The following is an 18,372-nucleotide window of genomic DNA, read 5'->3' on the forward strand; positions in this document are numbered from 1 at the left end:
GCTCTGTCTCGTTTGCTGAGGCTATTAGCAAATCGTCGATGAATGGGAAAACGTAGTCTAATCCACGGAGCACTTCGTGAATAAATCGCTGAAATGTTTGTCCCGCATTCTTCAGACCAGGACACATGCGAGGAAATTCGAATAAACCCATTGGTGTGATGATAGCTGTCTTTTCTATGTCCTGTTCCCTGGTCTTCAATTCTTGGTAAGCGCGGTTGAGGTCGATTGTGGAGAATATTGTTTTTCCAGACAGATGATGGGTGAAGTCCTTGACTCTCGGCACTGGATAACGATCGGGTTTGGTTATGCTGTTCAATCGTCTATAATCACCACATACCCGTATATCTCCATTCTTCTTAGGTACTATATGGAGTGGTGAAGACCATGGACTTTTACTCGGTCTGCAGAGTCCTTGTTGCATCATGTTTTCGAATTCCTTCTTCACTATTTCATAACGATGAGGTGGAATGGGACGAGCACGGCAATGTAATGGAGGTCCTTGTGTATCAATATAATGTCCCACGTTAATTTTTGGCGATAATTGCATTGATGTTAATCTCGTGGTACCGGGGAATTCGGCGAGTATCGCGTGGTACGGGGCCTGTATATCGATACTTCGTATTGTGGGTGAGGTCGTTGACATTATTGGCGCGTTGATTTTTAAATTTGTGACGGCATCAATTAATCTTCGATTTTTTAAGTCTACGATAACTTGATGGTGGTTGAGAAAATCGGCACCTAATATTGGTTTCGTGACGTCAGCTACAATAAACTTCCACTTGTATGGTCGACGGAGGTTGAGATCGAGTTCTAATGTTTTCTCACCATAAGTTGAAATTGTTGTGTTGTTTGCAGCGTACAATTTAAATGGTAGAGGCGTTGCTTTCAAGCCTATTTTTCTTGGTAGGACGGATATATTAGCACCGGTATCTACTAAGAATGACATATTTGTTTTCTTATCTGTGACAAAAAGGCGGTATGAAGTGTGAAGGACGCCGGGTTCCACCGCAGCTAGCGTCCGTTCTAGTTTCCCGATGGCTCTTTCTTGAAGTTGCAGGGCGTAGTACAACGTCGTGCTTCACTACCAAATCGGCGATGGTAATAACAGTAAAGTGTTGGTGAGCTATTGAGTGTGCGGGAACGGTGTTGTGACGAAGTTCTATTGCGAGATGACGAGCGAAATCGGTGGCGATGATAGTGTTGAGATGGCCTTGACTTGAGTTCGGCGACTTCTAGTAATAGTTTTCGTATCTCGTTAATAAGGAATTGTGTGTGATCTACCTGATTTGACGTCGATGATTCTGGACCTGATGCTGGTGGCTGGCTGGAGACGGCTGGTGGCTGGCTGGAGACGGCTGCTACCTCTTGGTTTTGTTCCATCATCGTGTCAGCAAGCAACGCTAGTTCCTCCAGCGTGGACTTCGCGCTGAATGACTCGCTGACGGCGAGCACGGAGCGGACGTGGGCTGGCAGCAGCTTACTCCACATCATGCGGAGGGTGGAGTCGATAACCTTGTCCCTTGCAAGGTTACGCATGCGTCGCAGTAGCTGTGAAGGCTTCTGGTCTCCAAGCTCCATCTCGGCGAGTAGCTTCTGGAACTTGCGGCTGTCGGATTCTTCATACACCGATATGAGACGTTCCTTGATTGCTGAATATTGTTTGTCTCTCGGTATGTTAAATAGGATGTCGGAGATTTGTTCGATGTCAGCCTTTTCTAATTGGACGAGCACCATCTGTGTCAGCTGGGCTTGACTCCTCTTGAGATCATCGGTGGCGGCTTCAAAGCTGTGATACCACAATCGCGGATTTTCCCGCCAAAATGATGGTATGCGCATCGACAGTGAAATGGTGGAGATTTCTGTCGCGGTGGGCGCTGGGAGTGGCTGAGCCTGGTTTGTGTCTTCCATTTCTTCGTCGGGTTGATATTCCTCGAGCAGAGATTCGTCGAACAGGAATTCGTCGTTTCGGCGAGCTGGTGGAGCTGTTCTTCGATGTGTAGCCGGGCAGAGGTTCGGTGTATTCTGTTCTGGCTTCCTTCCGTCGGCGTTCTTGTTCGGGCTTCCTGGCTTCCTTCCGTCGGCGTTCTTGTTCAGGCTTCCTTCCGTCGGTGTTCTTGTTCGGGTTCCTACTGTCGGTATTCTTGTTCGGGTTCCTTCCATCAGTGTTCTTGTTCGGGTTTCCTTCCGTCGGTGTTCTTGTTCGGGTTCCTTCCGTCGGTGTTCTTGTTCGGGGTCACCACTTTAGAGACTGAGCGTTTGGCGATTAAATAAAACAACTGCTTGACTGTGAGGAATATGTGGAAGATATGATTTATGAAAAAGTTACACGATATATATACAAAATCCTTAAAACTAGTTACCCAATTACAATCGTTACTTAAAAAATATTTACAAGTTCAGAAAATACACACCAATACTAGAGCTTACATTTTAACCAATAGTAAAACGTTTCATTCTATTGAATGAAAGATTTGAGAATAATATTGTGTTCTATCACCCCTAAAACTAATGCTATCGCAGTTTGTGTAAACTCGCGTCGAAGCTCGATCATACGATGTCAATGAGCATTCCGCACCTACGGCTGTTGCTCATTGATTAAAATTGCATGAATAGCGATCGACCCCCGAGTCCCAAAAGTTCGATTCAGGCAGGCAACGCGAGCACACGTGTCGCGTTATCTGTCCTCCTTCGAATATTTTTATTACCTGCGTTATCGCACTATCTGCTCAGGCCACCTGGGCTAGCTATTGTTATCGCGCGCTATTGTTCGGGACTCTTTGAGTCTCGCACCCGTTTCGTTCCTTCGCGGAACGTAGCTTAGTTATTATCTGTGTTAATTAGCCGGTTTTACGATCGTGTTAGTTAGCACCATTGCTGTGTTTCGCGATTCTGCACGCTAATCGTGTGTGTTTGTGAGTTGCAGTTCGTGCCGTGTGTGTCTTCTCCGCGGGGGCCTGCACAGCGTGCATCGGGGTTCCGGCCCAGCCAGTCTACATCCAGCATTGCTAAGTTTTAGGCTTAATTATTATTATTAATTTCTTTTAATTTTGCATACTTTATTATTATTAATATTATTTATTAATGTGCAAGTGTACAACTTAACTATAGTTGTCCACTTAATTATTATATTCCCCCTCTGCCTGACTCGGGCAGCGGGGGTTGTTGCCCGCTCAACCTAGTTATTAAATATGACAACCATGGCTTCACCAATGGTTGCCGACGAGGGCCTTCTAAGCGCCCTACTAGATAGGTTATTCACGAAGAAGATCGCTCCGCTAATTAAGGAAACTATAGATGATACAGTGTATCCGGCTTTTAGAGCGAAATCCAAAAAATATAACTCATCATCTGACGTTTCGGGTTCCGACGGGGAAACCGAAATGGAATTAGGTAATGACTCCGACGCAAGCTCCGTAGCTTCGGTAAAACCAAGGAAAGTGATCACCTGATCAGCCCGTCCGCCTGTCCTTCAGGCGTACTTTGACGCCCAGGCGACCCCTAAGGTCCCCGCGGTCAGTCCTGACCGCACGGAAGCCCCTCAGGCTTCCAGTGCTTCACCGGCCCAGCCGGAAACCGCTCTACCGTCGAGAGCGGAGAGTGTCGCGTCGGATGTTGACGGCTTCATCACCGTCAGTCGCAAGAAGAAGCGCGGTCGCGAATCGCCTTCTCTTGATGGGACACCCACCAAGAAAGCCGCGTCCGCGCCCGCGCCCGCTAAAGCCCACGTACCGCTTCCGACCAAGCGCCCGCCTCCTATTTTTATAGGAGACCGAGGCCGCTGGTTGGTTATCAAAAATAGGATCCCGAAGACGCTCTCCTTCCAGGCGAGGGCGTACCAATCTCTCATCAAATTAGAGACCAAAGAGGTAGCGGACCACCGCGCCTTGACATCTCTTCTTAGAGAGCTGAGTGTGGGTTTCCACACGTACGCCCTGCCTGAGGAGAAGCGTCTGAGGATCGTTATTAGGAACGTCCCCAGAGAGTTAGACGAGGCCGACATTCTGTCGGACCTCAAAGAGCAGGGTTACCCTGCACAAGAGGTGCACCGTATGCGCGGAACCACCAACAAACAACCATTTAACATGGTTCTCGTCGTCCTCGACCTCACGCAAGAGGGAAAGGAAATTTTTAATATTAAATCGGTTTGCTCCCTTCAGGGCATCTGGGCTGAAGCTCCTCGCAACCGCGGGGGGCCTGGTCAGTGTCACAGATGCCAGTTATACGGGCACTCGGCACGCAACTGCGAACACACCCCGAGGTGTGTGAAGTTTCTCGGAAAACACGGCACGCCGGAGTGCCCTCGACCAGCGCAATGCGCGGAGCCCCCGGCCTGCGTCTTGTGCGGGGAGAAGGGGCACCCCGCGAGCTATCGCGGGTGTCCCAAGGCACCCAAACACAAGCGTCACCCAGGGCGCCGCCAGCCGCAAGGCAGAGCAGAGAAGGTGGAGTTCACTCCGACCTTCAAACCTGCGCCGCCTCCGAAGGTAAGCGCCTGGGCGAGGTCTCCTCCGGCTGCCAACGCTGCCACAGAGGCCACTCTCGCGGCCCCCGCGCCCCTCCGGCCACCGCTAGCGTCCCGCCCGGCGGCGTCGGTCCCGCGACCGAGGCCACCGGCGCCCGCGTCCGTGGCAACAGGTAACCAAGGCGGCAGCACCTTTGCCTTCATGTTCGAACTGTCAGAGCTGTTCGACATAGATGAAATCACAGCCCTGGCCAGCAGGCTCAGGGCTGTCCGGGACGACCCGCCGTCGCTCCTGCAAGTTATGGCAGACAACGGCAAAATATTCCGTGCCCTCACCGATATAGGGCGAAAGTATAAAAACATTCGCGATGCCTAATTACGTAAGCGGACGGGTTAAACCACATACGCTCCGTATAGTGTATTTTAACGCCCAAGGCCTTAAGCCTCAACTAGACTTGGTGAAGGAGTTCTCTCACGAACATCAATTAGACCTATTCTTAGTGCAAGAGACATTTCTAAAACTACGTATACGCGATCCGCGTATCGCTAATTATAACTTAGTCAGGAATGATCGCACCACCCGTATGGGCGGCACCCTCATTTATTTTAAAAGGTCTCTGCACTGTATACCTATAGATCCTCCGGTCCTCACTAACATCGAGGCCTCTGCCATCCGGGTCAGTATGGCGAATCACCAGCCGATCACTGTTATTTCAGCTTATCTTCCGCCGAACAAACAAATATTAGACACAGATATAGAAGCATTACTCGGCCACGGGGCCACAGTCATAGTGGGCGGCGATCTTAACGCCAAAACTCCAGCTGGAACAGTAGAGCCACAAATAGAAACGGAATTTTATTAGATTCTCTCACAGACACGCTGAACTTTTCAGTAATAGCATCCGACGAACCAACACGTTATCCGGAAAACGTCGCGCACCGACCCGACATTCTAGACGTTGCGTTACTTAAAAACGTAACGCTCAATGCAAATTCAATCGAGGTTTTTCACGAATTAGAGTCAGACCACCGGCCCGTCGTCCTAAATCTAGGCCCACCGGTTAACTTTCAACCACCGACGAAAACAGTGATCGACTGGCAACGGCTGGAAAAGGATCTCGAGTCTATCAAGTCCGACGACCTTGACCGTATACCGGACGTCATCGACTCGGTCGACAAGGCTCACAGTGCTATCTCTCATGTGACGTCACATATACAGAATAGGATCAAGGCCTGCTCCAGGCAGGTTCCGACGATGCAACCGCATCGCCTAAACCTGCCTCCAGAGGTCAGGAACTTACTCACACAGAAGCACAGAGCCACTAGATTTTACGACAGGTATCCGTCGGTCGAGAATAGGCACCACCTCCGCTACCTACAGCGGGTGGTAAGGGAACGTATCGCGGAACTCCGCGGCGAACGTTGGGACCGCTTGCTCGGCAACCTTAAGCCATTTCATGTGGCTTTCTGGAAGCTGCCTCGCGCGTTCAAACAGGAGCCGCCCACTGTCATGCCTCCTTTGGACAGACCGGGACTGCAGCCGGCGCTCGATGACGATGAGAAGGCTGAATGCCTCGCCGATAGTCTCGAGAGTCAGTGCTCTCCAAATGCAGCAGCCGACCCGACACACGTTGATGAAGTTGAACGTCGCTCCGCTCTGAGCCCTTCAGGCGATGTAATAAAACCCACTTCTTACGAAGAGGTGAAGCTAATCATTAAGGAGCTTCACTCCAAGAAGGCCCCGGGGCCCGACACTATAAATAATAGGGTTCTTAAAATCCTACCCTCGACTCTTATTACTTTATTGGTTACCATTTTTAATATTCTATTGTCTAATAGCGCGTTCCCCGAACAATGGAAGGATTCCATTGTTATCGGTATCCCAAAACCCAATAAACCTAAAGCTAATCCGAGTAGCTATAGGCCTATTAGCTTAATTAACTCGATCGGGAAACTTTACGAAAGATTAATTCTCGCGCGTCTTAATCATTACATCGCGGAGCTTAACCTGATACCCGACATACAGTTCGGATTCAGAACCGCTCACTCGTGTCCCCAGCAGGCTCACCGACTCACCGAGTACATTCTCATACGGCGTCAATTTCACGCTACCACGGCAGCCGTGTTTTTCGATGTCGCGAAGGCCTTCGACAAGGTATGGCACAACGGCTTAGTATTCAAGCTGTATCAACTGGGAGTGCCAGACAGGCTCGTGCGCATCATTCGAGCCTACCTTACTGATCGCTCCTTCCGATATCGAGTAGAGGGCACCCTATCCTCACCCAGACCCATCGGGTCTGGCGTGCCACAGGGTTCGGTCCTCTCTCCCACTCTTTTCTCGCTCTTCACGAGCGACATTCCCAAGTTTCCGAGTGTCCAGCTCGCTCAGTACGCTGACGACACGGCACTCTACTTTGGCTCCAACCGCTCAACCTTGAGCAAGAACATTAAAGTGCTTCAAGCCGCCGTCGATGAACTAGGCAACTGGTTCAGAAAATGGCGGATTGAAGTGAACCCCGCCAAGAGTGCAGTGGTACTCTTCGGTAACGCGAATAGCATCCGCGCTAAAAAACAACCGACCGACGTTATTAAACTGTATGACACACCCATACCGTGGGTGAAGGATTACAAATACTAAAGGACTACAATTACAGTCACGTTCAACAGCAATATGAACTTCAAGAAACATATTGATACGGTATGCAATAGAGCCCGATTTGTCCTCAGTCGCCTTTATCCACTTGTGTGTGGGCGAAGCAAACTTCCGCTCAAACACAAAGTGACGCTGTACAAAACCATCGTACGGCCCATACTGTCATACGCAAGCGTCGTTTTCGCGCACACCCGACCGAGCTACTTACGTCGTTTGCAAGTAGTTCAAAATAAATTCACGCGCATGGCAACCGGCGCCCCGTGGTTCATCCGAAACGTTGACCTTCACCGCGACCTAGAGCTTCCGACGATAGCTCAACACTTTAAAGAGATCTCGCGACGCTTCTTTGACAAGGCGCCTAACCATCCCAACATCTTGGTTAGGAAGGCATGCGGGTACACCCCCCGTACATCATAGTCTCAACCCAATAAGACGTCCCAGACACGTAACGGTAGACCCGGATGACGACATCACCATCGCGAACGCGACACCCACACAAACACCGACACAGACACGCACACACCGCCTTCGCAGGCGTAGGCGCGGTCAACCACCGCAAACCACTGGCACTCGTCACTCTGACGATGGCCAGCGGCCCGCACTCTAGATACACCACACATTGTTTTGATACCCGACGAGACGTTAGTCCTCGTCCTGTAATCGCTTCACTACACTCACTCACACACGGACTGACTGACGGACTGACATACAACACTTACACAATCACAAACACACTCCACAAACAGACACAAACACAAACATACATGCACACAAACATTAACACTACGTACATACATACAAACACACATACATACAATCATAAACACATGCATACACACTTACATACATTACACAAAACATCACCACACTCGCCGGCGAGTGTGTTCTTATCACCTTTTCATCTTTCATCTTCATTTTCATTCTCTCTCCTTCCCACAAGCACACAGCCGGTCTGAGGTTCGAGTCTCCTTAGGAGACGCCCCGCGACTGTTGTTGCGTAGTCTTTGCGGCCTCCACGGCCCACGTCCTAATTCGCTGTGAAAGCCAGAGCTGCTAACAGCACAGAGGAGGTTTTAGTCGGTATGGGGTGTCCGCTTACGCGGACACTCGAGTCCGACATATTACGCCCCGTTCCGGGCGTAAATACGTAACAGTATTTCCTCCTCTCAAAAAAAAAAGAAACCCCGAGTCCCGACGCTTCATTCGAGGACGCTCGGCCTTCCTGTGCGGTTGTGTAACGCGGAGCATATGACTGATCACGTGAGTATATCTGCGGTCGTCGAGAGAAAGTACGATGCTTGAAACTTCACTGAGATGACTAAACTGTTGATCTGTATGATTCTATGAGTTGATGTACAGCATTATGAAATGGTTCTTATCAGAGCTAATATTACGTTATACAAAATAAAATGTTCTTGTCAGAGCTAATATTACGTTATATAAAATAAAATGTTCTTGTCAGAACGAATCTTTCGGCATACGCTTATTACAGTTATTATGCACGATTTCTACGATCTATAATGCTACGTTACAAGTTAGGTATTAGACGTTTGTATTAATTGATATTATTGGTTGTAGGTATAGCTACAAGTTCAAACATTATACTCCAGATGTTTTACAATATAGGTAATTAAAAGAGTTTTCAATAGAAACGTTTAGTTGTATTATTTTAATTTAATTGTAATTTTTTTTTAATATAAATTTTGATTTGAAAATTGATATTTGTATTTGTGCCTTAAGTGATACGGAGCTTTTGTCTTTAGTTACTGAATGAAGTCTTATAATTATAAAAAAAAACAATTTTATTTCAGATCTATTGAATTTTAAAGAAAGAAGTTAGAAAGAACCCTAGCAGAGCTGCTTATTTGTTTGTGTTGGCAGTACTGTTTACGATGACGGATAGCTTGATTCAAACTTGAATCAATTATAAAATAATTTATAAATTATTATTATTATGATTACGTTTCTTACTTCTATGTTGAACTCTAGTGTATATGTCTAAATTCCCCGCATTTTCCCCATATAAACGTTCTCCCCACAAATTACCCAATCGGACTGAGAATTCAATTCCCCATAGATTGGCAACGCTGCTTATTTGTTGCAACTTTGCAAGCTTTACAAGCAAAGATAATTTAAACACTACGTTCTAGTTGCTACAGTTTGTACTGTAGTACAAACTGTAGCAAAGAATATAATGTATTATATTCTTTGCTACTTGTACAAAGAATAAATATTTTATTCTTACCACACAGACTATATAAAATATAGTACAGAATAAAATACTCAATATGGTACGTAGGAGATACTACTTTAGCTGCATGGGTAGATAGTAGATACTAGGTAACCTGAGCGTTATAATACTATATTTAGCTTCTATGACGACCATTAATCCATACAAATGTTTAATTTTACTTTATACCGTAACTGAACTTATGTGAAAATTGAGTTATAATATATTATTAACATATTTCTGTCTGTGTTCTATGGTTGTTGGCCACTTATATTAATAATTTATTAAATACATATCACACCTAATGATACACTTTATTTTTAACTATGCTACAGGAACAAAGCATTTTAAAAATAGAAGCTAATGGAGCTTGAACAACTGCTTGTCCTGGTTCAATCACAAACACCAATCACAAATCATAGCATAGCCGGTGTGGCCATTATAGTACAATTTATTTTTGTAGAAAAGCCTGTCACTTGGTTTGCGCAGACAAAGGCACAATTTCAAATTTTACTTTTCATTTATTTTTATTTATTTATTTAGGCAATCCAAACAGATTACAATATTTTCTAACCTAAAGTCTGAGTTGAATTACATTTAAATCTTATTGTCATCCTATAGGGTCGCTCTGCTTGAATAACATTTTAAAATCAAATCAACTACAAAATTCCTAATCTACTTAATTATTTCACTTAGTTTATTAAAAAAATACGAAATTTTGCTGGCGTAACGAAGGATGCCACCAAATGTTGACACATATTGTCATTACTAGATGCTCCAGTTGCTGAAGAGGTGGAGGATATTACCAAAACCAGTGGACGGAGAATATGAGTTCCTTAAGACCCAAAGGTACAGCGTACACGACAACTGCTGAGTGAGGAACACCTTGGAGACCGAAAGCCTAGTGCATTTCTCCGCCACCTAAGATCCTTGGCTGGCAATTCTGTTGGTGATGAAGGCATCCTTTAGGAATTGTGGATGCGCCGTCTGCCTTATCATCATAGAAACCAAGCTTAAAATATTAACACTAATATTCTAAGTAGCCAAGTGTGTTTTTGGCCCCGAAGGCTCGGAACTTGAAACATAATTTGAAACAAGTTTTTAGTGCACTTTGTGATAATTAGTATAGTCACTAATCTGAACACTCTAAACTTTTAACTTATACGTCTTGGTTACCAGGTCATAAAAATTTGACATCTGTAGTCAGATTAGGGTAGAAAGTAGAGAAATGGTTTAATCTTTGGTTGGAAATAGTTAATTATTGTTGGAGTACCTACCTATACCTAAATGTAGTAAATACCAATTAATATAAACTTTAGAGTAGGTACCTAATAAAAAGTATTGTATTGTTCCTTTGAATGAATAACAATGTTTTCATTTTAACATATAATCATATTCAATTTCACTAACATTGTGTATTGTGTTTTCGACTTAATACTATGCTTTTAACATAATACTCATGTTTAATCATGAGATTCCTATGTGTTGTTAGTTTAATACTCATAATCAATGAAAACCAGCTTTCTACAAGTAAAGCTAACTCAATATCTATGATAAAATCGAATGCGGCATCTGAACAAAAACAATGGAAAATAAAACTTAATATTTATTTTACTAAAATACTTCCACCAATAATTAAAAAAGCGCCCGGAGTCGATGTCAGATTAAAGTGCGAGGCTATCATGAACTTTACGAAAGTTGTGATGCTAACGAGGGATAAAGAAGGAATAGAAACATCACTAAAAGAGTTGCCACCAGATCATATAGAGACACTGATGACAAATGTGAAAGTATATTGGTTAAAGGATAACAAGACAATGTCTGAGAGTTCGCGAGTCAAAATGATGACTAAAATTGATACAACTAATGCTACTATAGGAACTACCCTCAGAATAAAAAACTTGGATGTTTCTGATGAAGGAACCTATGTTTGTGTTATAAAACAAAATTTTGAAAAGAGACTTTCCACTAAACTCTTTGTTGAGCAAAGTCGACATAATTCTGAAGACAATGAATTTCAAACCCAGTCTTCATCAAATCCACACACAGATGAAGGGGCTGAATTCATTTTAGACATTAAAACAACTCCAAACTTGGTGTCTGAAGGAATTAAAGTTGAAGAACCTATTGAAAATGCAATCCTCATACAGAATTTAGAACCTATATGCCAAGAATATGTGGGTAATGTGTGCTCTTCACATCTTAAGGGACAGTTTGTGTACATACCATATAATACAACCCAAGCTGCCTTAGAAGATAAACTTTTTAAAGCATTTCAAGTTACGAGGTATTCAAATGAGATAAGCCCTAATTGTGAACAGTTTGCAAAACCCAGTCTATGTTATTCCACATTCCCAATATGTAGAAATGCTTCCTTTACAAATAAATACTTTTTCACCAAAGCAAAGAAGTTATTTAAAGTACTCTTAGATTCAGGAAAAGACAATGCGCCATTAAAAGTTGTCTTTAACAAATCTCCATATGGATTACAGCCACAATTACGTCATAATGTAAACATATCACTAGAATTGTTTAACTTCAGATATAATTCAACAGTGTTGAGGCGAGTTTGCAAACAGGACTGTGAAATATTGGAGAACGAGCTATGCCAGAGAGAGTATGCAATAGCAAAGAGACATCCTCATATTGGTCAGCAATTAAATTTAGAAGAATGCCAAGATTTGCCTGAAAAAGATGGTGAATGCTTAAAAATTGGCATTGAGACTTTAAGAGTAATGGATGATGAATGCTATTGGGAAAATGGAACTGGATATCTAGGCAGAATGAATGTGGCTAGTAATGGCATGCAATGCTTGGCCTGGTCAAATCAATTGCATGTCCTGATATCTGATTATCCCGAACTAGCTGGCCAACTTAATTACTGCAGAAATCCTGGTAGTATAAAATCCCAGCCCTGGTGTGTTGTTGATAATAATGGGAAAGTTGAACAACTATGTGATATACCGAAATGTGCTCATAAAATATGGATTTACATCCTAGCTACTTTCATAGCCCTCATCCTAGTTATAACAGGATTTATTCTATGCCTCTTAAGAGGTAAAAACAAGGCAAATGCATCTACTATTAGAGACATAAACTTGCCAAATGCTGATAAAAATATTTACGGTGATTCAAGACTTAGCTCTCCAGTAGAAATGAACGACTTGCTCACAAATCAAAATAATGTGAACCAACCTCACTTAACTCGAAATGTAAGAGGCAATGGAGTGTTAAGAATACCACAGTATTCATTATCAGAAATTAAGTTTCTGGAGGAGCTTGGTGAAGGTGCTTTTGGTAAAGTATACAAAGGTGCACTAAAAAGGAATGGTGAAACACAATATGTTGCTGTAAAGGCACTAAAAGAGAATGCATCTGCAAAAACTAAAGCAGATTTTAGGAGAGAGATTGATCTGATTTCCGAACTGACTCATGATAACATTGTATGCATAGTTGGTGTGGCTTTGAGAGAGGAACCTTTATGTATGTTGTTTGAGTTTATGGCGCGGGGAGATCTTCATGAGTTCTTAATGGGCAGGGCTCCTCCGTCTGGCAAAGGGCTCCCTCAAATGCGGTTACTTAATATTGCTCACAACATTGCAGCAGGTATGCAGTACCTTGCCTCACATCACTATGTACACAGGGACTTGGCAGCTAGAAATTGTCTAGTATCTGATGATTTTGTTGTAAAAATATCAGATTTTGGTTTGTCTCGAGATATCTACAGCTCAGATTATTACAGAGTAAGTTTAAATGTTTGCTTATCAGTACACATATTCAATTAGTGTTTATATATATTATAAATTTATATATATTGTAAAAGCAGAAAAAAAAATTAAATCATTTTATTACATTACAAAATAGTTGAAACAGCTTAACTCATACACACTTGTTTTAGGAATAAGCACTTATAAAAAGGTAAAATATTTAGTAGAGTAAGAAACAAACAGCATATTAATTGAAAACTTCATGCGTATGTTTGTCCCCTGTAAATTTTATTCTATAACTAGAATTTACAAAAAAAAATCACTTATAAAATATAATATTGACACCTACTTAAAAATTTAAATTATTTACTTTAAATTTTAGAAATATTTTTCTATATAATCATAGACCTTAATGGGTTAGATAGCTCACCGGCTTACCTCTTTTGTTTTTATTTCAGGTGCAATCAAAGAGTTTGCTTCCTGTGAGATGGATGCCGCCAGAGTCAATTCTGTATGGAAAGTTCACTACAGAAAGTGATATCTGGTCATATGGTGTAGTTCTCTGGGAAATATATAGCTATGGCTTACAACCATATTATGGGTAAGTATCAAGTTATGATAGCTGATATGATCAAAAAACCTGCTCCCGTCTCTTGCTAAATTGCAAATGTCTGTTGTGCTAAAGGAAATAACATTAAAGTACTGTGAGAGATTGCCACATCTCAATCATGTTTTCATAGCAAAAGCATTTTTTTCCCATTATATTTATATTATTCTGACTGAAGTATTTTTTTTATTTTTTTGAATTTATTTTTTACAATTACGTTAGTTTTATCCATGTATTTTCTATGAGTCTACTACTGTAACAGTTACTTTTTAACTCCTTAACTAACTTTGTACTCAACCAAATATATGAAAACAGTCTGCCAACACATCTGTAAATAATTTGGTACTGCTGATATCTTTCTAAAGTTGTTTTTGATTATTGAAATGGCATAATACATCATCCTGAATAAAATATGCCAACACGACTCCAAATTCTCTGATCCGATGTCTTTCAGCAGTTGCATTCACTTCGACATCAATAAGGAAATAGATACAAAGCTTTTCAACAGTTTTTCACTATTCACCATTCCTTTTCAACAACCTCATCACAAAAATTTAATACTATACAGAAAACCTTCAAATTATTTATCCCATATAAAAATTGCAGGTTCAGTAACCAGGAAGTGATATCCATGGTGCGTGGGGGCGAGCTGCTGTCTGCCCCAAGCTTGTGTCCTCAGCCGATGTACGCTCTCATGCGGGAGTGCTGGAGACACACACCGCAGCGACGACCTAACTTTGACGAAATAGTGCAAAGGTCGGTATACAAACAGTTCCTAGAATAAAGAAAGGGGTTAATAATATATCCAGATATTGCTTTACCTCTAAAGCCCAGCGGCAACATGTGGAATGCTGCCCTCATCTATGATCTCTTCTAGATCAAAGGCATTGAACCATGAGCTAGGCTGCTTGGATTGTCAGAGAACTACTCTCTGAATAGTTCAATATCTTAGATATGCCACAGTATAACAATGATAATCTTCACAGTAGTATCGAAATGTTTATGAGACCTCCGCCAGATTTAATTTTATAATTCACATAAATGAAATATTTAAACAAAACCATTTAGTAAAAAATGCTCTTGATATACATAAGATATTCAAATTAACTTATTAATACAAATATTTTATACATATAGGCTGACCAGAAACTGCACTGTGTGCCTCCATTGCTCTGTATGTTTAATGATCATTGCCGCCACATTCTCTTGTTACACCAGAGGAATCACAGTCGTACAGTACACAGTGTAGTATGTGGAAGCTCCTTGAAAACCGCACTGTGGAACAGATGGTGGGGATGATATCCTAACTTGTGGCGTTTTCGAGCCAAGGTGGAATTCGGCGGCAGGAATCAGGTGAAAAAGCTATTTGGAACACGCCCCGTGATAAATGCGGTAGAAGACGCACAATGATGCGACGTCTATACGCTACGACAAGCCGTTCACAGAGCAATGGGTCCCTGACAATTCTGTAGAGTGGTAGATCTGTAGAGAATTTTATAAGATTATTTAGTTTGACCAAAAAAATTTTTTTTTTTATTTAACAATATGATATGCAACTTATATGACCTACTAAGCGCGACCATAACATATTTCACAGGATTCATGAATGGATCCAGATGGGTGGATGTCCGGACTCAGTCCCTCTGGATAGCAGCAGTTCCTGCAGCTACAAGCCACCTTCGTGCCGAGACCTTCAAGAGCGAGCACCGCTCCTGCCACCACATTGCTCTTCATCCAACGGTTCTCTCGCAACAGGCAGCCTTAAGAAGTTCAACGTGGCCTCCACTTCTAGGGTAAATGACGATAACTTCTCTACGTGCAGTGATCTACCGCGGCTTGCTCCAAAGACCAAGAAACATAATTCTGGATCCCTCGTCGATACGGACAAGGTTGGTGTACGAGACACTCTGGTTAGGATACCGAATGCTGATTTTGGTAATGAGATATAGTGTATCCATTAGTATGATTATGTGCACTTCTATTAAAATGCAATAATGGAATCCCTTCCATGTGGTAAGCTCTTAACCTGGTTATGGCACATCCATATTGATTAAGTTCTGTTGAATGATTTATTTTTCCTAAATAAATCCGACCATAAAAGTAAAAAATGGTCCAAGGCTAATGCCTCATAGGTCATATACAGAAGTTTATACTTCTGTCTCATTTTGAGTATCTTAAAAGTTTTTTTACATATTATCAATAAGCAATAGTTATATTTTGATAACGAGCGACTGCCAACAGCATTGCCTTTGTAGATTTTTTTTCAATCTATGGAAGAGAGTTTTGATCACACTTCCATAGAGATTTTACAATTTTTTTGTGGAATTTGCTATAATAAAATTAGGCTGAGTATTTATTATCAGCTTTCTGACAGTGAAAGTCTTGTCAAAACAGTTCCAGCCATTAATTCGGTGATTGGCTGGTACTAACAGATTTAGTAATGTGCAGCAAACTTGTATTTAGCTGTAACATATTGTGATTGCAATATTGATGATACTATCCCCAAGCATGTCATACTTCGTCTTTGCTATAGGTAAATGTTTTAAATAAGTCCCGCTTGTGTTGCGCGGGGGAGGAGATTCGACGATTCGAATCATGATTTTTTTTCTGAAAATCTACAACTGCGCGTTTCGCAAGAAATTTGCGGAATCATCTTGCCCACTGCTCTATATTTCTATACCCATACGACTTTCAGTCTTTTAAGCAAAGGCACCGCATCTTTTGACCTTTGGTAATTCGGTATGCATGAGCGGCTTGTTTTTACTTTCTATACAGGAAGACACTTGCCTGTTTGCATCTAAAAAAGAGGCCTTTCCCCCCGCTTCCCCCCTGTCGTCATACCCCGCACCGAGCAGGCGAGGACTCATTACAGTTTTGTTATTAAGAACAATTGAATTATCTTTAAGTAAATAATTATCGTTAGTTAGTTATCTAGGTTATTGTCCACTGCCGCCTCTATTTATTATTTAGTTATTAGAGCTTTACGTTATTGAATTATTTATTTTGTCAACTGATTGTTTGTTATATAAATGCCAGGGACTGATTGTTCGGAATTATGTAAACGAATTAATCAATAATACTCGATGATTCGTTTATCTGTTTAGTTTTGGTGGTCGATATTGAAGTGAATAAATTTAGATTTCAATTAATTTAATTAAAATCATGTCGAACTGGCCCAATCTTATTATCAGTCCACTCTTTTGTAGGTACTCGTTGTTTAGTAAGTACCTATACACATCATGCATGTGTTTTTCTATTTCTTTGGCACAGGATGCAAGTCCATATGCTAATGTTCATGCTTAAGTTTCGTTACGAGTTACCACTATACTGTGCAAAATTATTAATGGGATATTCATATAAATAAGTAATTGAAATTTTGAAGCTTTAAAAATCTATTGTTAAAAGACATGAGTTTTTTATTCATACAGAAAATCCACACATTAAGGCCAGGTGGAGTATTAATATTACATTGCATAGAACGCCAATGAAATCAATTCTTGCCGAACAAATTTTTATGTTTTGGAATGGGAGTCTTGATTTGCCAGCCTTAGTTAATATTTTACATTTGCTGTGTCTGACTCTTCTTACGATTATTCGGTTTGAATCATTTTAGTCTCAGCTGATGGTCTAAACTTCGATCCTCTAAATAAATTAATGTACTTACAATCAGGGTGACACAGTTATCAATGTCATTTTATTGACCAATGTGCATGCATATTTTGTAAAATGAACACCTAATATATTATAAAGCACTGATTTTATTAGTGTGTAATTATCTATTTTTTTTTTACTAGCAACATCGCCCATAGCTAATTAATAGTGTATTAGAATTATATAAGTATACAATGTATTCTGTTTAACCTGCCTGCCCTTAGTTATTAAGGTTTTAGTTAAGTTATACTGTAGATATTTATTGCTATTTATTTACCACCATTTATATAAACAAATGTTTCAAATATAAGTACAGTTTCGGTACTTGCCAAAGACTTTTTTGTATGTGATACATTTACTTTTTTACCTAGATGTAAACAGTGTTTCTATTAATAAATTATTAAAACAACTTGAACATTTTTATTTATTTATTTATAAAACCGAATTCCGTTGTTCACGATGAGTTCTCTAGGGTCCGCGATTATTCTTTTCTTATTAATTAAATCCTCGCCATGCACCCTCATATGTACTTTCAGGTTGTGTTGGCCGGTAAATGCCTTTGAACAAATCTTGCAAACGTACGGTTTTATTCCTGAAAAAAAAAAAAATCTCATTAAAAACGCCATAAAATCTTTTTCATTGTCTCTTGATGAATTATTGGAACTTTCTACCACATACAAACAAACTGGAATTGATTTCCTAGTTGGTTTTCTCCTCGATATACTGTTAATAATCATTTATTCATAACCTGCAACAAGTACATAGTATCCATTAAATCTAAAAGTTTTACAGTGACAAAGGTGTAGACCCCGAAATTAGTGAAAATTTGTCTTATCATGTCGTTCTGGAGCGATTGATTTACAAAATTATAGTTGATTAAAACAGAGTGTATACGTAAAAGTGCTGAGATTCTTTAGTGTTGCAACGGAACGGAGTATTGCCAGCAGTAAATAAAATAGGATATTTGTGTTTTATTGCATTTGCATAGTTTTCCATGATTCTGTTTTTATAAGTTGTTTATATTGCTGCAATCTCTCGTTTACTAATAATACAGGCATAAAT

At 41.3% G+C, this 18,372-nt stretch overlaps 2 protein-coding genes across 8 annotated transcripts in view; one reads left to right on the forward strand and one right to left on the reverse strand.

Moving 5' to 3' along the window:
- The window catches only part of LOC126971782 (zinc finger protein 28-like), a 140,310-nt gene that overhangs the window by 104,365 nt on the left and 17,573 nt on the right, over nt 1-18,372 (reverse strand). For 6 of the 7 annotated variants that reach the window (XR_007730990.1, XR_007730989.1, XM_050818187.1 and 3 more), the window contains one exon: nt 17,721-17,902. The exons of the other annotated variant lie outside the window; for it this stretch is intronic. Coding sequence is in view for 4 of the 6 variants with exons in the window: in XM_050818187.1 (XP_050674144.1) it covers nt 17,739-17,902 (164 nt within the window). In the remaining 2 variants the exon portion in view is untranslated. Of the gene's footprint in view, nt 1-17,720; nt 17,903-18,372 lie in introns of those variants that run through there. 7 annotated transcript variants of the gene reach the window in all.
- Nucleotides 10,663-17,719, forward strand: LOC126971764 (tyrosine-protein kinase transmembrane receptor Ror). Its single transcript, XM_050818159.1, has 4 exons — nt 10,663-13,088; nt 13,511-13,653; nt 14,266-14,415; nt 15,257-17,719. The coding sequence occupies exons 1-4, from the start codon at nt 10,815-10,817 to the stop codon at nt 15,606-15,608; spliced, it is 2,919 nt and encodes a 972-aa protein (XP_050674116.1). The 5' UTR covers nt 10,663-10,814; the 3' UTR covers nt 15,609-17,719.

This window comes from Leptidea sinapis, chromosome 24 (genome assembly GCF_905404315.1).
Source record: "Leptidea sinapis chromosome 24, ilLepSina1.1, whole genome shotgun sequence".
NCBI classification, from domain to species: domain Eukaryota; kingdom Metazoa; phylum Arthropoda; class Insecta; order Lepidoptera; family Pieridae; genus Leptidea; species Leptidea sinapis.

Bases quoted from the DNA above. Each gene is read 5' to 3' on its own strand.
- LOC126971764 (XM_050818159.1), top strand. From the start codon at position 10,815: ATGAGATTCCTATGTGTTGTTAGTTTAATACTCATAATCAATGAAAAC. The intron at 13,089-13,510 runs GTAAGTTTAAAT...TTTTTATTTCAG, and splicing joins ACAGCTCAGATTATTACAGA to GTGCAATCAAAGAGTTTGCT. The intron at 13,654-14,265 runs GTAAGTATCAAG...TAAAAATTGCAG, and splicing joins GGCTTACAACCATATTATGG to GTTCAGTAACCAGGAAGTGA.